At 35.0% G+C, this 18,540-nt stretch overlaps 1 protein-coding gene across 1 annotated transcript in view; it reads left to right on the top strand.

Annotated features, from left to right (window-relative positions):
* Window positions 1–18,540, top strand: part of LOC142978526 (GTP-binding protein Rhes) — a 63,944-nt gene that overhangs the window by 14,935 nt on the left and 30,469 nt on the right. Inside the window, exon 2 of the mRNA XM_076123005.1 lies at window positions 12,022–12,215. Within this exon, the coding sequence (XP_075979120.1) occupies window positions 12,022–12,215 (194 nt within the window). The remainder of the gene's footprint in view (window positions 1–12,021; window positions 12,216–18,540) is intronic.

Genomic DNA, 18,540 nt, shown 5'->3' with positions numbered 1-18,540 from the left:
TTTTTGTAACATTTTTCACTGGTACTCTGCTTCTATTGGTAGTAGCGTGATGATATATATAGCCTATAACCTTCCTCGATAAATGGACTATCTAACACTGAAAGAATTTTTCAAATCAGACCAGTAGTCCCTGAGATTAGCGCGTTCAAACAAACAAACAAACAAACAAACTCTTCAGCTTTATATTATTAGTATAGATATGCAAAAAATGTGCATTTTATATATTTTTTGAGTGAAGCATTTTTCTAATTATTAATCAACAATCTTTATCATTTTCATGTTCTAACTATCAAATAAAATCCCTTTGCCTAATTATACTAGTGTAAAAGGTAAAATATCATATATTTTATAAGTAAATATTATAAAGTTTTTATAACTAAACGTGTTACAAATAAAAAGCTCCACAAATGCTTGTATGCGTTTGACGCAGACGTTGATTAATTGTTTTTATTTTAGTTACTAATTAGCTGAATGAGCATTAAGTAAGCTTGAAATTAATGCACGAAGATTGGTGAAAGATGAATGAGTTAACAGATTTCTTTATTAAATTAAATGTGTATTTAATAAAAATAAAGTACCTTATTTATTTGTCTAGATAATTTTGATTTTTTGAAAAACGAGTTTATCGTCATTCAATTATATAAATAAAGGTCGATGCAATAATATTTTTAATAAATACTGCTCAAAGTAAATATTTTAGATATTTCTAGTTCTGCGTTGATATAGATGTTTCATCTGCAGAGCAAAATATAGTTACTACTACAAAAGCTTTTTAAAATACTGCTTACCCAACACAGGCTCATTCATTAAGATAAGAAAACTAAGAAGGCTAAAGCAGTAAAGATATGGCTCGAGAACGTTCCTTTGCACAATTTGCATCTTATATCTGTGATATGTTGATGATCTTAGAGCGCAGCTACTCGCCTAAATATAAACGCAGCCAATTAGCTTAGATAACTAGAAGATATGGCTTGAAACATAGTACTCGTATGCATATATCGTAAGCCATAGTTGTATGACTACATATTAAGCCGTCCACACAGAATTCACGTAACATTACACGGTGGATTTCATTACACGTTATACTGTCTTGACCCGGCTTTATGTATGAAATGCTTTTTATAATCATAAATCTTAATCTTAAAACATCGTGAGGAAACCTTGCATGCCTAAAATTTGTTTCATACATTTATTGAGGGCATGCAAAGTCCCCAACCCGCACTTGGCCAGCGCGGTGAACTCGTCAAGGCCTAACCCCTCCCCCTTGTTTAGGAGGAGACCCTTGCTCTGCAGTGGGACAGTAATGGGTTAAAAAAAAACTTATGATGCTTCCCATTACTGTTAAAACTTATACAAAAACTTAAAAGAACACTGATTAAAACACTGGTTATGGTTTGCCTGCCTCTTACACTTAAATTAAGAGAACCAATTTATTGAATAGATTTCTAATCGAGTAACTAAAAGATTTGATTGTGATTATAGATTACATTACATTCATTGAGTACACTGAAATTCTAAATCCAACCTTGTCTTGTAGCGTAGTTGACACAGTAATGATTGCATATTTAGACGTATATTTGTGTTTACTTCATATTACTTCATACTAGTACGAATCAAAACTGCACACAGGAAAAGTACATTGCCTCAGTTTTGCATATTTATATTACATATTTTAATTTATTAAACAACTTTTGTAATAACACTCTTTACCAACATACACTGTTACTCATGCTCTATGAACTAAACGTACATCACGTTTATAAAATATTTAGCTCCAGCTTTTACAGGTATTATTTCATAAAAGTGCACCTTATTTCCACAGCAACTTTGCATAAAATATTGCTTTTTGTATAAATTATAACGAAACACGTTAATTAAGCCGTGCTTATTAATTTCGTAATTATTTTTTAAAAATTATGTTACGTTAACATGGAATATTGCAATTAATTAAGCATGCATTTAATTTTAAAACTGTACTTTTATTAAAAACGGGTGAGTTTATTAATTTCCTTTCACACGGTAAGGTAGTTTTTCATTAATTTGCATAAAACAAGTTTCGCGTAGCGTTATGCTTGTGGCTTTTTTGTTTGGGTACCTATACATATACCTACTATTACATCCGTTCTAGTGAATTTAAATGTTTAAAACATGAAAATGCATCAAAATATAGCACTTACATGGCTCTGAGAATAGACTTTGGTGTACAGGAAATTTCGTGGGAAATATTAGAAAACTCGCGATTAATATGAATACTGGCAGAGAATTTCTTGTTAGCACATTTCAGTTATTGTACCGCCTATTATAAGTGTCTATACATAATTATGGCAGAAATAAATAAATGATTTTGATCACTTGCGTAGCGGCAAATAACAACTTATTAAGAAAAAATATTGCCAAAATATATCAAACGTTTTTCCCAAGTTGTGTACACACAAAACAAGCAATTCTAAGAAATCACAAGTTGGTCTTTTAGTTGCGTCAATCATAAGGTTCCCTAATAGCTGTGTGGCCACTCATTTTCATTAGTCATTAATTTCAGAAGGACCTCTGTAGCCAATTTGAGGGTTCTCGAGTGTTCTTCGAATTTAAATGATGTAATTAGCGTTCCCCATATTGACCTTATTAAAATTTATAAATCTTTACGTTTGTTTAACTTCGCTGGCGCGTATTTTACGGGTTTACGGTTCCTTAAAATTTGACTGGGAGATTTGTAAATCTGACTCGTTTTGTGACTTTTACTTGTGGAATATTGAAATTTATATTTAATACGGTGTTCTATTACTTTTTCAAAATTTCAGTTACCGCAAATGCATGTTCGAAAACCAATCACAATAAAAAAATCTGCATACGGGTTAAATTATTTTAGTACGTATCACCTAACTTAAACAATGGCTTGTGTAATGCAAGAATTGTTTATGCAGTCAATCACTAAAAAACCAAACAAAATCCTAAAATACTTCTACTTCGGGTTCGTTTTAAATAAAACACTTAGACACAACTACTTATTTTCTATACCAACCACATTTTCAAACGTAAATAAATTTCAACACTTAAACATACCAATCTTCAGCAAGTCACTATAGATACACGTCAAATTCACAAGACTCAAGATCTAGAATATCGCATCTCTGAATCAAAGCAAGGTAAATTGATAGAAATAAACTGGATTCCCCTGAGAACGGCTGTAGTGCTTCGACGTGGCTACGTTCATTCTGCGCCGGCTTTAGATACCACGTATTAAATCACGGGACATGTCTTCAGCTTTGATGCAGTTATACCTGCATTTTATTTGCGGGAACGCAATTTTAGTATTAAGGATTTAGTGTTATAGCTACTGGCTAGAGAAGCTTAAAAGGTTAATAGTCCCTAACGCCCAGTTATTGGATGACTGCAGAGTTCTTTTTTATAATTGCAATAAGAATTAAAGATGTGTCGCAAGGTAATTTACATTAAAATGATTAATTAGAGAAATGGAGTTTATACTATAAATATCAAATGTCGGTCCGACTCTTACGCTTACACGGCTAAACAAAAAATGGTAGATATAGCTGAAGATCCAGGATCAAATAAAGGCTAAGCATTTCATCAATTCATAGAATAGGAGATGTAGCATTAGTATGCGTCTTTAGCATCGTAGGTCTTTTAGTGAAAATATATAAAAGAAAAACTATCAATAAAGCTAATACTGTCGGAAAAGGAGCCCTATGTTTTCATAGTTACTACATACGTCAAAACTATTTCGCATTATGTAAAACAAAAGCAGAAGAGAAAGTTAAAACATTTCCAACATATTTTAGAACTTACTTGCTCCACTAAACTAAAGCATTCTCCTCAAACTACCGGTAACCATCTCTCGTTATCTCACGTACAGACAAAGGTTCACTTTACTTTGTACTGCATTACTTAGTACTAGTGATGATACGAAAGTACTTGTCTTTGTCGAATATAAACGGCTCTGCCGAATGCGCCGAATATCGTAGCGGGTAGGCAAGGCAACACCTGCCCAATACATATATTGATGGGTGCCCTTCGTGGACTAGGCTAACCCCCGGTTTCTGAGTATATTTAACGGTAGTTTATCTATTCAATAAAGTTTTTTTTTATATGAGTTTTGACACTATTGAATAAATAAACTACCACTAAATGTAGCTCAGAAACCGGGGGTTAGTGCCTTTCGTCAGGGTGCTATTCGAACGGGTGCTCTAGATGAACTACCTACCTCGGATAGGCGATTATTTCCTTAAGCCGAATTTTGTACATATTCCTAGTACTAGGAAATATTTTGAGTAAAATGCCTATAATGCTTTTCTGTTATATTGATGTAGATCCAATAATATTATGGCTGGGTTAGGTTTATCAAAAACTTGTAGATTTTACATAAAAAACAGAAGAGTTACATCAACCACGGGGCTAAATCTCAATAAAAATATTTTTACAGTACAATCCTTTGTTATTTTTTTTAATTAAATAGAGTACTATTATTTTAAAATGTTTAAGAATCTGCAAGTAATATTAAACCACTGGAATAATTGTCGAAATATCCAGAATATTCATCTTTAAACCAGTACTTGGTGCATCACTACAAAATACTGCACATTCTAAATTTCAAAGCAATATTGTAACTGTATTCTCGACCATTATTTGCTAAAAATATTTCGCTTCAGACACTTTATTGTTGAAAAATATTTTCCAAAGAGTCTCTTGTCGGTGATTCTAAGAATATTGGATGTCTTTCAAAGTTGCACTGTGGAATATGTTGCCAGTATCGATGCTAGCTTAGAACATTCTAGCACAGTCTAGAACTTATTTGTGTGTGGAGTTTTGAATATTTACTAGATACATTGTTCTTTATATACATTGTTCGAAGTGTAGTACAGTTATTTTTTATCGACTTACCCATTTAAATACTTCTCGAGGTGTGTTACCTGTAAAAGAGAAAAAAGTTTAAGATTTACCAATCATATATCTTCGAAATCAAATTCGGAAATTCTCAAGCAATCTTTCAGGACGCATGTAGCTTCTATGGGGCTCATGGGGCTTCTAGTTAGAAACCAATGAACACAAAACTAAACAACCAAGTAATTATTAAATCTCAATAAGACTTTTCTCTCTACTTCTCTCTCTATTAGTGTCTATCACACTTTGCTAACACACTACATCTATTTGCATGATTACTTAGAATCATAATAATGTCGTCTTAAGTCAAACTAAAACTCTTCATCACTTATTGCGAAATCATCTTAAAATATAATAGTTATAATATTTACAACTACACATAAAAATGACATAAGAGCAAAACAGAACACACGTACAAACGTTTACTTTTATGACGTCATCGATGTTTTCCGCGGCATTCTCTAACATTCTCGAGCAGTAGTTCCTCAGTTCTTAATACAAGTTAGTTTTGTACTGATAAGGAGAGCTTGCAGCCGCTCAGAACTCATCGCCTCGAGTACTGTTGTTTGTAGTGTTCTTACTTATGTTCGTCAAGTTGTGGGAGGATTTTTATAGCATTTCTTACAATAAATATGAGTGCTTAGCTTTCTTATGCCCGGTTTTTGAGTACATTTAGCGGTAGTTTATCTATTCAATTGCTTTTTTTATATAAGTTTAAACGCTATTGAATAGATAAACTACCGCTAAATGTACCTCAAAACCGGGGGTTAGAGATAAAATTAAATGTAGACGTAAGTTTTTCTATGAAATTTGTGATATTTTGACTTACTATATATATTTTTTATATATTGTTCGTAGGTTATCTGTCAAAACGTTAAAGTTATGTAAGGTTATATGACGATAGAAAATACTCACACAAAATTGTCAGAATATTTTTTGCGACGGAAGAATTTATAAGTTACCCTATGTCATACTTAACCCCGAGAAACGCGTACAAAGTTGCTGCGAGTAGAGTAAAGATTTTCAGTTCACAACTCTTTCTATAACTTTAATTCAATCATGAATAAAATCATGAATAAAAAAATAACTTCACGTCTTACATTGTACAAAATCATCAAAAAGTTAGTCACAACACTCCTATATAAATTTATTGTAGGTAGCTACTGTATGCAGGTAATCCGATAAAGATTCAGACGGCGTGTTTGTTTAGGTCTAATGCAAGTCTCTCCCACTTCCACCTTGCTCTGAATAATTAAACAACCATTTCCTTTGACAGTAAACTACTCACAATGCATTATATACTTGCTTGCTATATTAAGACGAGACTTCTTACAAATTGCAGGAGTCTTTAAGAAAATACGGTATAACAGTCCATACACTATTCAACATCATATGACCTAAAATTGTCTATTGCTTGAAAGTCCTATATGACAAACTAGCTGACCCGCGCAAATTCGCATGCGTCATATAAGAGAGAACGGGTCATAATTTTCCCCGTTTTTGTAACATTTTTTACTGGTACTCTGCTCCTATTAGTCGTGGCGTGATGATATATAGCCTATAGCCTTCATCGATAAATGGGCTATCTAACACTGAATGAATTTTTCAAGTCGGACCAGTTGTTCCTGAGATTAGTGCGTTCAAACAAACAAACAAACTCTTCAGCTTTATAATATTAGTATAGATGATGAATAAAAAAAAATACGAGGACAATTACAAAATAGAACAATATTTTAACTCATTTCCATCCTACTTCTGGGTAAGAAATGAGTTATAAAAATCTCTCCTTCCGAACGAGGAAAGGGTTAGGCTTTGACCACCACGCTAGCCAAGTGCGGCTTGGAGACTTAACACCCCCTTCAAAAGTGAATTAAACAAATTATAGGCATGCAAGGTTTTATCACTATGTTTTCCTTCTCCGTTAGAACAAGTGATAATAATTTCTCATTCCCATATAACTTTGTCAACCGTCGACGACTTGCGTGAAAAGTGTCAAGTTATACTACTCTGCTATCACTGCTTCTATAAAAGAGTATCATAATAAAAAAAATGCCAAATTAAAAATGGATTCTAATATTTTTCATTGTTATTTTATTTTTATATCCTCCGAGGTTTAGTTTGTTCTGTTTTCAAAACATGTTTGAAATATGTGAAATATGGGCAGGTTTTATTCGAATTTTATTTGCGAATTCTAAATTTTAAAAATATATTTCGATACAATACTCTTTTAAATAAAAGCAGTCATGCATATCGAATACAAAAATGTTTTGTTTTTCAACGAATATATTTGAAAGAGATATTGTTAACTCTCTTTGTGTTTGTGCATATAAAATAATAATATTTGAAATAGATACAAATATTATACACGGTCTTTATTTAAAAAAAAAATTGACAGGACAAAACTAAATAAAAAAATATTTGTATTCAGCAAAAGAATATATTTTTTTTGAAGGCTGCTAAAAGTGCAATGTTTTTCAAATGAATCCTCATTTACGAAACATTGCATTTTAGCTGCGGCCGTTCGCAATTCAACAGCAATTTTCATGCAACGGCAGGGAAGTGTTTTTGTTAAAATAAGAGTTTGCGAAAACAATACGCCTTAAATTTTGGGTAGATCTATATTCTATTTAGTTATATCAATACCAATTTTCGATGTCTTTGTTTGTTAAAAGATATGTCTCATGTAAGAGCTGAATTCGAATTCGATTGTATCAGATTTGAGGTAATGTGAAATCGAATTCATAAATCCTAAATTAGCGTATGATTGAACGCTAGTTTAAAGTGAAACTAATTGAATTGTTTGATTTAAATTATTTTAATATAACTAGCGCGTGATCAAACAGAGTGGTTTAAAACCTCTGTTCGATCATGCGCTAGTTTAGAATTTAAAAGGACTCATTTACATAGGCTCGATTCTGATTTTATTGAAATCAAATTTGATTCTATCGGAAGTAAGCCATAATATTATACCATATCAACCAAAGCAATCTAATAGATATTTACATACATTTTCTATCACTTTATTTAACAGATAAGTAATCTGACACGTTTTCATGAGCTGGAGAAATTGGCTCTTTAAATAGGCTATAGACCCTTTTCCATACCTAACCCAGAATACCGTCCACAATATTATTTTTGTAATTATTTAATTACTCATTACGTAGAAAAAACGTATTGTTCTCTCGTTTGTTTAAATTAAATGAAAGCGTTGTTTGAAACTGCGTCGGTGCCTTATTCACGGCATTAATATAGAAATGCACGTTTGTTTGTACAAAGACTTTGTTGGCTGAGTGAAAAACCGTATTCATGAAATGCATATGTTTAATTCAGGTAATTGCGGTGCAGATTTATTTAGGTTCATTCATTATTTTTAGAGGTTGATGCATCGTTTATTATATAAGTATTTGTGTAAAAGAAAATTCTGCCTCGGTATTGAATATTTATTTATTTATTCTCGTTATCTGTAAAAAGAATATCAATTGCGCTCGTTTCCAAGTTTCTTAACTAATATTCTACATCCTATAAAAAATATGGAGTCTTATTTATAAGCACTTGAGATGCAATAAGTTTTTTTTTACTTTTTTAAATCATAAACGACTTACCAAACTATAAGTTTCAATAGTATTCATAATTTAAAATTGGAATGATATATTTAAGAAGGTTCACCTTCATGTCAATAATATTCCGACCTATAAGTCAGTCAGCAGTCTTCAAATCAAATCAAATGACCGTAATCTCCAATTTTGTGGACGCCAGAGATAGAAACGAAATTGAATAATTTTTACGCTCGATTGGGACATAAATCAAATATCTATTGTAACAAAATCGATTATCCTGAAACTTGAAACGATTTGATCTCGCATTTTTCTTATTATCTTTTGTCGTAGAAGTAATATTAATGGAGGAATTTGATTTTGTATGGTCTAGATTTTTTCTTCTTTAAACGTTTAGGATTTGGGACTATTGTGTTTGAGTGGTCGGGCAATTTAATATGTGATATTTGTTTGAGTACATGGAGACTAGGTTACAATGGATTAAAGCTTACGGAGTCTTTAGTCAAGTTACATTTGGACTGTCTTTCGTACAAAATATTATGAAATTCTGGTTGGGATGCTCACGATCAAAATACATACATACACGCCTTCTTGCATAGGGGTAGGCAGAGACTAGAGACCAAAGTAAAGACAGAAATAAACTCTGAAACATTAAAGGGTATTTAAACGTACAAACCACTAGTTGATAAGCAACAACACAAAACAACACAATGTGAAAAGTGCCTATAGAACTAGACTGTTGATGTATAATAGACTGGCACAGATATGACTCGCACATTGTTACGTAGCCTTTGATTTGATAGACTACAGTCACACTGAAAATAACTAGAGTGGCATTGTATGCAACGTTTGAAACTTGCTAACTTGTAGGTTATACCTACTGATGTTTATCTATACTAATATTATAAAGCTGAAGAGTTTGTTTGTTTGTTTGTTTGAACGCGCTAATCTCGGGGAGTACTGGTTCGATTTGAAAAAATATTTCAGTGTTAGATAGCCCATTTATCGAGGAAGGCTATAGGCTATATATTTATTTATTTATTTATTTATTTAAATTTCTTATACAATTTGTATAAAGGCGGACTTAATGCCTAAGGCATTTTCTGCCAGTCTACCTTGGGGTGATGCAGAGATTAAATGAAGTAGGTGTTTAAATTATAAAGGAGGAAAATTTAGTTGAGAAAAAGGTTTACAAATAAATAACAATGTGGTCATGTGACTATACATAAAATATAGATGAGTATATAAAATACATATATACTATCGCGCTACGACCAAGAGGAGCAGAGTACCAGTAAAAATGTTACAAAAACGGGGAAAATTTTGACCCATTCTCTCTTATGTTACGCAATCGTAGTTGCGCGGGACAGCTAGTGTTATAATAAGAGTAGTTTCTTTACATTTTTGTAGAGATCTCCCTTGCTATAAAAATAGATGTTACTAATAAGTACTTGCAGTAATGTAGGTGTCCAATCCTAATTTTTAATAGCCACTATGATGTAGATTTAATCATATTGGTTTGGTCGTTACGCACAGGCCTCGGTTCGTACTCCGGGTTAAATGTAAGGGTTTTTTCGTTTAGACATTAACGGTGACAGTCCATGATCTGCAGTTAGAATATTTTGTTTCACGGAGACCACTTACCCCTGGTTTCTGAGGAGTGGTAGTTTATCTATTCAATAGCGTTTAAACTCATATAAAAAAATGCTATTGAATAGATAAACTACCGCTAAATGTACTTCAGAAACCGGGGGTAAATCAGTTATCTGAACTCTAGTATAAATATAACGATCTACATATTATCTTCTGAAGGAATGGTTAAATATGAATGAGCCGATTAATTCTGATATTATATCAGAAACGAATTATAAAAGATCGTCTTATCAAGCGAAGTATTCAAACACTGCCCCAAAACGGCCTTTCAATAACAGTCCCTTAACATAATACCGGCAGATATTGAACCATCAAAGTTAAACCGATCGGCCAAGTTGGACGTTGAACAACTTTGTACTAATGGATCAATTCAGGAAGCCGATACCATCAACCTTTATCACTTTAGTTATGTAAATATACGTGTTATGTGGGGAAATATTGGCTTAAAGTTTGAAATACAGGCACTCAGGCAGAGCCTAGAAGGGTATTTCTTTCAATAAAGAAGTATATAGAATTTTATGATGGACTAAGTTAGAAAAAGCCAGTAATACTTTGCCCAGCTCGGGAATCGAGTGATAATTTACATAGTCATCTTTAAAACTCTTTTATTACCTACCTATCTCTATACAAACTGAAGTTAAGTTTTATTACCACATATTTTTCAACCATACTTATGTCATATGGCTTGCAACGCTTCTTTTTCTTTAAATGTAAAGCAACTCTCGAGACTTGAAAGTAGTGACTAAACAGAATGCTGTTTAGTCACTACTTTCAAGTCTCGCGAGTTTGACATTTAAAATGTGGTGCCAAATAGTTTCTACGACGCCCGATAGAGGTGCCGAACCGATTGTCATACATTTTTCGATAGCTATCTGTCGGTAGTCGATAGTGATAGAAAATCGCGGTACTGTTTTTTCTATAGAGTTTCAAAAGGCACAAATTACACAAACATTGATTTGATTGAAATTTTCTTTGATTGTTTTTTTTTTAAAACAAAAAACAGAATTGTCTTTTTTTTATAAGAACAAAAACAAATCCGGGTAGATTACTCTGTCTTACATTATGAATTAGTATTACTGACTTATCATTACGCAATCCTTGTTTAATACCTCAAGCAGATACTTAGGTACATACAGCTCACAAAAGAAATCAACAAGTAATCTAATACTATTTAACACATCTCCAGAGACTAGCCATTTGTCTTTTTAAGGTATTACGTAGATATCTGATTAGGGATTCTCTTTGCTTCCGTGATCCTGAGAGCTTGCTAAGCCGTTCCGGCTGTCAGTGGGCAGCTTTGATCGCTAGAATATGCGGAACTACACTGATGAGGGGAAAAGTAGTAACGTTAGTGAGATCAGGTGATTCTTAATAGGATTAACATTAAAAGTGTTTTGAGTTACTCTTTTTTTTTTTTTTTTTTTTTTTCTTTATTAAGGGCTTTGTCGCTTTTGAGTTACTCTGATTAAATGTTTTCGGTTTAAATGGATTTTTTTTTTTAATATTGTAGGTACTATAGCCACACACGATTTCCTTTCGTAAAATATTTTTCATAAATTCGTTATTAAATATTATAGTAAAAGATTTTAATAAAAAAACACCAATCCCGCGAACGTTACATTTGTCCAAACTCTTTTCAAATATTTGAAATCATCATAATAATTTAATCTACCACCGTTTCGGAAAAGCTGTTGCTCGTCAGAAGAAACGGCAAGGATCTCACGAAAATAACACGATTTTTTTTTGGATTTAGAGAGACAGACAGCTTTAGACACACTAGGTACATAACGGTATCGTCTTCGTGGCAAAAGATATATTTTTAACAGATAAAGATTTTTACGAAAACCAAAACCATGTTTCCCTTGAACTCTATCAAAGCTAATCCTTAATAATAACTTTTCTCTCGTTTGTCCACCAGGTCAGCTCGGGTGGGTAAAACGTCACTAGTATCAAGGTTCCTGGGTACGAAGTTTGAGGACAGCTACACGCCGACCATCGAGGATTTCCACCGCAAGCTGTATAGGATCCGAGGAGAGGTCTACCAACTGGACCTGCTGGATACTTCGGGAAACCACCCCTTTCCAGCTATGAGGAGACTGTCGTTTCTTACGGGTGAGTTCTTTTTTAAATACCTACACGTCTGTTTTTACATGGTAAAGCTAACTTTAATAACAAAAGTCACCAATTTGCCTAAATTATGAAATCTCTAATATCACATCAGTGTCTCTATTTGTAGACCGCCTTTAAAATAAAGTTGCTAATATCAATTTGACTGACATTACTTAGCAACAATATGAAACATTATTTCTACATTAACATGTATAATATTTTTTGGACAATCGTAAGTTTGAATTCACGAAATAATAAAAACTTACGATAAGGACTAACGACTTTGACTGTGTTGTATTTGGCTACTCACACTTATGATAACACATATTAAAGCACAAATGCTATTTTTTTTTAATTTGGTTGGTTCAAATTATTTCAATGATTGTCACGTTCAATTACAAAGACTGATTCATCTTATTATGAGACCAAACCTTTTCTCACGCAAAGCAAATACAGCAAAAAAATCTATCCGGTTTAGCCATATTTCGTTTCAATTTATTTTCAACGATCCTATTTCTATTCACAAAACCGCTTTTTTTAATAGACTGGCCGTTTGCCAAAGGAAGACATCAACCAAAGAGGCTCTAAGGAGTGTTGTATCTGTCACAAAATAATTGTAGCGCCCTACAATGGATCAAATGATCATCAAATTAAAAAGACCGGCCAAGTGCGGGTGGGAGTCACGCACAAAGAGATCAGTACCATCTATAAAATTTAAGTTTATTTGGACGCAGTTAAGCAGAAAGGACTCAATCCACACTTTGACTTTTCTCTGGATATTTTTTTTAGACTCTTGTGGCGGCTTAGTAGAAACCGTTACTCGACTTCGTCGCGCGCGCCGCGATGACACGAAGATGCCCGAACGCGCTTCGTGTACGTTCGGTTTTCACCGGCTCGGCAGTCTCGAACCGCTTACCACGCCGAGAGGCTGCGCGCGCGCTGTCCGCCGCCCGTTAATACATATACTCACGTTTAAATTATTAAGTTTTCCTATTTTCCGCAATTTCGTGTTTCTATCTTGTGCATATACTTTCTGTCTTCTTACCTCTTCTTGTGCCTACTCTGTACTGTATACTCAGTGTGTTTGGAACAATACAGCTGTGCTTTTACCTACTTAACAAACTCTTTCATTTATTTCTAATAAAGCTACGATCGCTTTAGTGGTGACCCCGCGAACACGCGAAGTGCAAGTATATTGCGAGTATGGATAACTCCAGCGTGGCAGACGTTTCAAGTGAGGTGTGTCGGGTCGGCGTAAAAATGCCGCCATTTTGGGCAAATGAGCCGGTCTTGTGGTTCGCCCAATTGGAAAGTCAGTTCGCGTTGTCGAATATAACGACTGATGTTACAAAATTTTACCACGTCATCGCTAACTTAGACTATAAATACGTTAGTGAGGTGAAAGACATTATAAATAAACCACCTGGAGAAAATAAGTACGAGAAATTAAAGTCAGAACTAATTAGCCGTCTTTCGGAATCAAAAGAGCAGAGAGTGAGGCAGTTACTGACCCTGGAAGAGCTGGGCGACCGTAAACCCTCACAGTTTCTGCGACACCTACGCAGTTTGGCTGGATCAGAGGTGCCAGACGACTTCATACGGTCGCTGTGGACAAGTCGTTTGCCTGCTCACATGCAAGCGATTATGGCAGCTCAGGTGGACCTGCCGTTGGATGCAGTGGCGCAGATAATGGATAAAATCCATGAGATCGCTGCCCAGCCTAATACGCAGGTTAGCCTAATAAGCAGTTAGCGACGTTATGTTGTCGACCAAGCGATGGTGCCTAGCGTCTACTAACAAATTAAAATGCGATAGGAAGTCGATTCCTATTATAGGCTTAGTGACATCGGCAATGACGAACCGCCAGTTAAATGCACGCCTGAGGCCAAAATCTAGCGATAAATTTATCCAACCATATGTATTAATTATAGAACCGTTAGCTGCATACAATTTATAATCGGTTTTAACAAAATTTCTCTTACGAACTAACTTATACGGATAAACACATAGATCGGAACCGGTATCTATTAAATACTGCACTTTAGTCTTACGGTCTGTAATGAAAACACGGCCACCAACAACACTATTGCAGTCGCGCGTCGCCGCCTTCACTGACTGCTTTGTCCGTTTCCCTGCTGGAATGTGCAGGGCTCCCGACACTTCGTTGACGCCTTGCCGAAACGGCGATGATACCAGCAATGCCTCGGGCCAGCTCTAGAGTTGCTCCGGGACCGTTGACGCCAGCGCGGAGAATACGATCGCCCTCTCGAGCGCTATAGACTTAGATAATCTAGCAAGTTCGCAGGAGGATGATGAAGAGCTCCGCCAACTCCTACAAGGCAAATCGTCACTAAATTTGCAAAAGGTTGAGGTTTCCGGTTCCAGGAAAATGTTATACTGTGACATTTCTGGTTCCTCGCCTAGACTTTACCTGACACCGCCTTTCCGCAGGCAAGCATTCAACAGTATGCATGGCTTGAGTCACCCAGGAATTAAGGCCACAGTTAGGATGATGACGCAAAAATATGTGTGGCCAAGCATAAAAAAAGATTGCAAGATTTGGACTCGCAGCTGTCTCTCATGCCAGCGGTCTAAGATTGCCCGACATACGCAATCACCAGTGCATGCGTTTGTTCCTACAAGGAACAGATTTAGCCATGTACACATAGACCTGGTAGGACCTTTGACAATGTCGAAGGAATACAGATACTGTCTAACAGCAGTTGACAGATTTACGCGTTGGCCGGAAGTTGTGCCGCTCCAAGACATCAAGGCTGACACAGTAGCTAATGCTTTTGTTACTGGTTGGGTATCACGCTTTGGATGTCCGGAAACAATAACAACGGATCGAGGTCGACAATTTGAGGCAAATTTGTTTAAGGAACTTTCCCGAATAATCGGTTTTGACCACTCGAAGACGACAGCATATCACCCAGCCGCAAATGGTATGGTGGAAAGATTTCATCGGCAGCTAAAATCGGCGATCATGTGCCATGCTACGGAAGACTGGTGTGAAGTTCTACCATTAGTTTTGTTAGGTATACGAGCGGCCTGGAAAGAAGACATAGGCTCGTCCACTGCAGAACTCGTATATGGTGAACCTTTACGGCTACCAGGCGAGTTTATTAAACCATCACCCTCGCGTATGGTCGATGTCACAGATTTCGCATCTCGGTTGAGACTACACATGGCAAAGCTTTCTCCAGTACCTGCCAGTCGACATGGACAGAAGACGTTTTACGTACCTAAGACACTTACAACCTCGGATTATGTGTTTTTGAGGAAAGATGCAGTGAGACGTCCACTCGACCCTCCCTATACTGGTCCATACAAGGTGTTGAAGCGAGACGCAAAAACCTTCGAGATAGACGTTCAGGGAAAGACGGTTACAGTTACGATTAATAGGCTAAAGCCAGCGTACCTACTTGACGATTCGCCAGAGGAAATAAACCCAAGCGTTCCTACTACCCCTGACATAGTGCGTCGATCTAGGTCTGGACGTTGTGTGAGATTTCCCGATTTCTTTCGACCTTAACGGTCTCCGGGGGGGCTGATGTGGCGGCTTAGTAGAAACCGTTACTCGACTTCGTCGCGCGCGCCGCGATGACACGAAGATGCCCGAACGCGCTTCGTGTACGTTCGGTTTTCACCGGCTCGGCAGTCTCGAACCGCTTACCACGCCGAGAGGCTGCGCGCGCGCTGTCCGCCGCCCGTTAATACATATACTCACGTTTAAATTATTAAGTTTTCCTATTTTCCGCAATTTCGTGTTTCTATCTTGTGCATATACTTTCTGTCTTCTTACCTCTTCTTGTGCCTACTCTGTACTGTATACTCAGTGTGTTTGGAACAATACAGCTGTGCTTTTACCTACTTAACAAACTCTTTCATTTATTTCTAATAAAGCTACGATCGCTTTACTCTCGCGGGTAAATTTTGACACTCTTGATAATGTGGGTTGAGTCGGGGTAGTAGGAAAAGTAGTTTTCATGTACATTTTAAAAATAGGAATTTCACTATATCATAGATTTGACCCTCAGGAGAATGATTTTATACTTAACTCCATTGTGGTCAAAGTGTGGATTGAGTCCCTTTTGCTCAACTACGTCCATTTATAAATACTTTTTCTGTAAATATTTTTAGCGTCTACTTGATTGTTAACTTGATGTCGTTATCGATTTCGAACAAAATTAAGCAAAATATAACATTGTTTGTGAGAATTTCAACTGTCACAGTTCTTGAGATACTGCCTAGTGGACAGACAGAGAAATCTTTTAGTAGGTTCACATTTTTACCCTTTAGGCATGGAACCCTAGAAATAACCATACTGCTAAAATGGTATATTTTTATAACAAAAGAAGGCAAAGGAAAACGTTCAAACTTAGTATTTGGAGCCTTTTGATGAGTTCTTGAATACTTTGAATGCGACTTTCAAACGTTTCCTTATTTTCTTGTCATCATTGCGTATCGCGCGTCATGCGAAATTAGAAGTTGTTTTGGTGACAATAATTAATGTTTGGTGTTGATTTCTCCGATGAAATTTTGAGGATCTTTAGAAATATACTTTTACAATACTGTTAAGTAAACTCAGAATCAACTTATTTTGTGACAGAGAATAACTTCAAATAATGTTGAACAATCGTATCATGGGCTTGAAGTTCGGAGAAACCGAACTCAAATGTTTCAATATCGAATACATCATTTTAAACTTAATGTAGCTGGATTTTAAGCAATACTTAATTATTTTATTACTAAGTCAATTCTGGGTAAGGTTCTTCTTCCTAATTGGGGGGGGGGGGGAGGGGGGGTTAGGCTTTGAGCCCACCACGCAATTTTTCTTCAATTCCTTGTAATTTTTTTCAGCATCACATCGTGAAATTGCCCTGAATGTTAGTTTATATCTCAAACTCAGTAAACGGCAAAAGGTACTTTGACACAGTTTTAGCCTCTGAAACACAAAACGTAACTGTCTGGTACCAAAAGGGTTGATGTCCTTCAAACTCAGTACCTTCCACGTTCACAAACGTTCGTATTATTGTTCCGACAAAGTTTTGAGTTTGTTTAATAACAAAATAAAACAAAAACACACACCTACAGCCCACATCATGTAATTTGAGCAAACGTTTTGTTTCAAACAATTTGTTTTTTAAACTCTTTCTCGTGTTTATAACAAAAACATTCTCGACAGACGTAAATTTTGAAATAATAACTTTTGGGAATAATGAAAATATATTTTTTATATGAACAATTAATTTTACACATTTGATTTTATAATAGCAAAAATAATATGATCTAGGTAATTAAATATATTAGGTACTAAACGTTATTTGCAATTAACTCTACATATTTTTATTTAATTGACTTAATTAAGCATCTTAACATAATTATTAATGTAAACTATATCCAGTATTTCAAATTGTAGGTTATTTATTACAACCCATACTTACATTACACATTGTAAAAAAAAGAAATAAAAGCCATAAAAAAAACAAAACAAAAAAGCAAACGTCAAACTCACATCGTAATTAAAAAAACAAACCACAGCGGTCGTGTCTATGGTAAATAATGTCGGAACTAAACACGGTAATCCTATTTGATGGATGTGCTTCGCTCTAGTTGTCTATTATTCTGTGGACTCCATTCAGTTCACAATACTGCTACGTGCTACCTTATATAGGTAACAGCTTTTAATGTTCAAGTATAGTTCATGAATGTTTTAAGATGAAAACGGAATATAGTAGACTTGTAAATAATGTTAGTTTAACTTATTCTCTAGAAGAGCATTAAACATTATTATTAAACAAAATTAATCCAAATATGTAAAAAATGCTAAATATTGTTTTTGAATTACATTGACATTATCATATAAACATCTAAGTATTATCTATATCTATATTTCAAATTATAAACCAGTGCATAATTTGATAAAATTATAACAGAATTGTCAATATTTATCGCTAAATACAAACACAGGCAAACCAGGTCGCGGTCAGCCATTTTAATTATAAGCGCGTTCAAAAACCAACAAATCATAGCTTAAAATATTTCAAATATTCAAACGTCAATCGCGCGATATTCCTATGTCATATTCGTAATAGTTGCTTATATAAAACCTTTTTTTTAAATAACCCGTTAATGTCTTATTGCTAGGCCAGGGTCTCCTCCCAGAATGCCAAGTGGCCAAGTTGGCCGAGTGCGGGTCGGGGACTGAACAATGCTACAGATATCAATAATGACATCTTTATTATAACTAGTAACTATTTAAAACTAAACGAAAAAAATCTTACGATAAACATGAATAAAACTACTGGGCGTCGTAGAATTCATC

The sequence above is a fragment of the Anticarsia gemmatalis genome, chromosome 14 (assembly GCF_050436995.1).
Source record: "Anticarsia gemmatalis isolate Benzon Research Colony breed Stoneville strain chromosome 14, ilAntGemm2 primary, whole genome shotgun sequence".
Taxonomy (NCBI): domain Eukaryota; kingdom Metazoa; phylum Arthropoda; class Insecta; order Lepidoptera; family Erebidae; genus Anticarsia; species Anticarsia gemmatalis.
The sequence above is the reverse complement of the archived record's forward strand: the minus strand, read 5'-3'. Positions and strand labels throughout refer to the sequence as shown.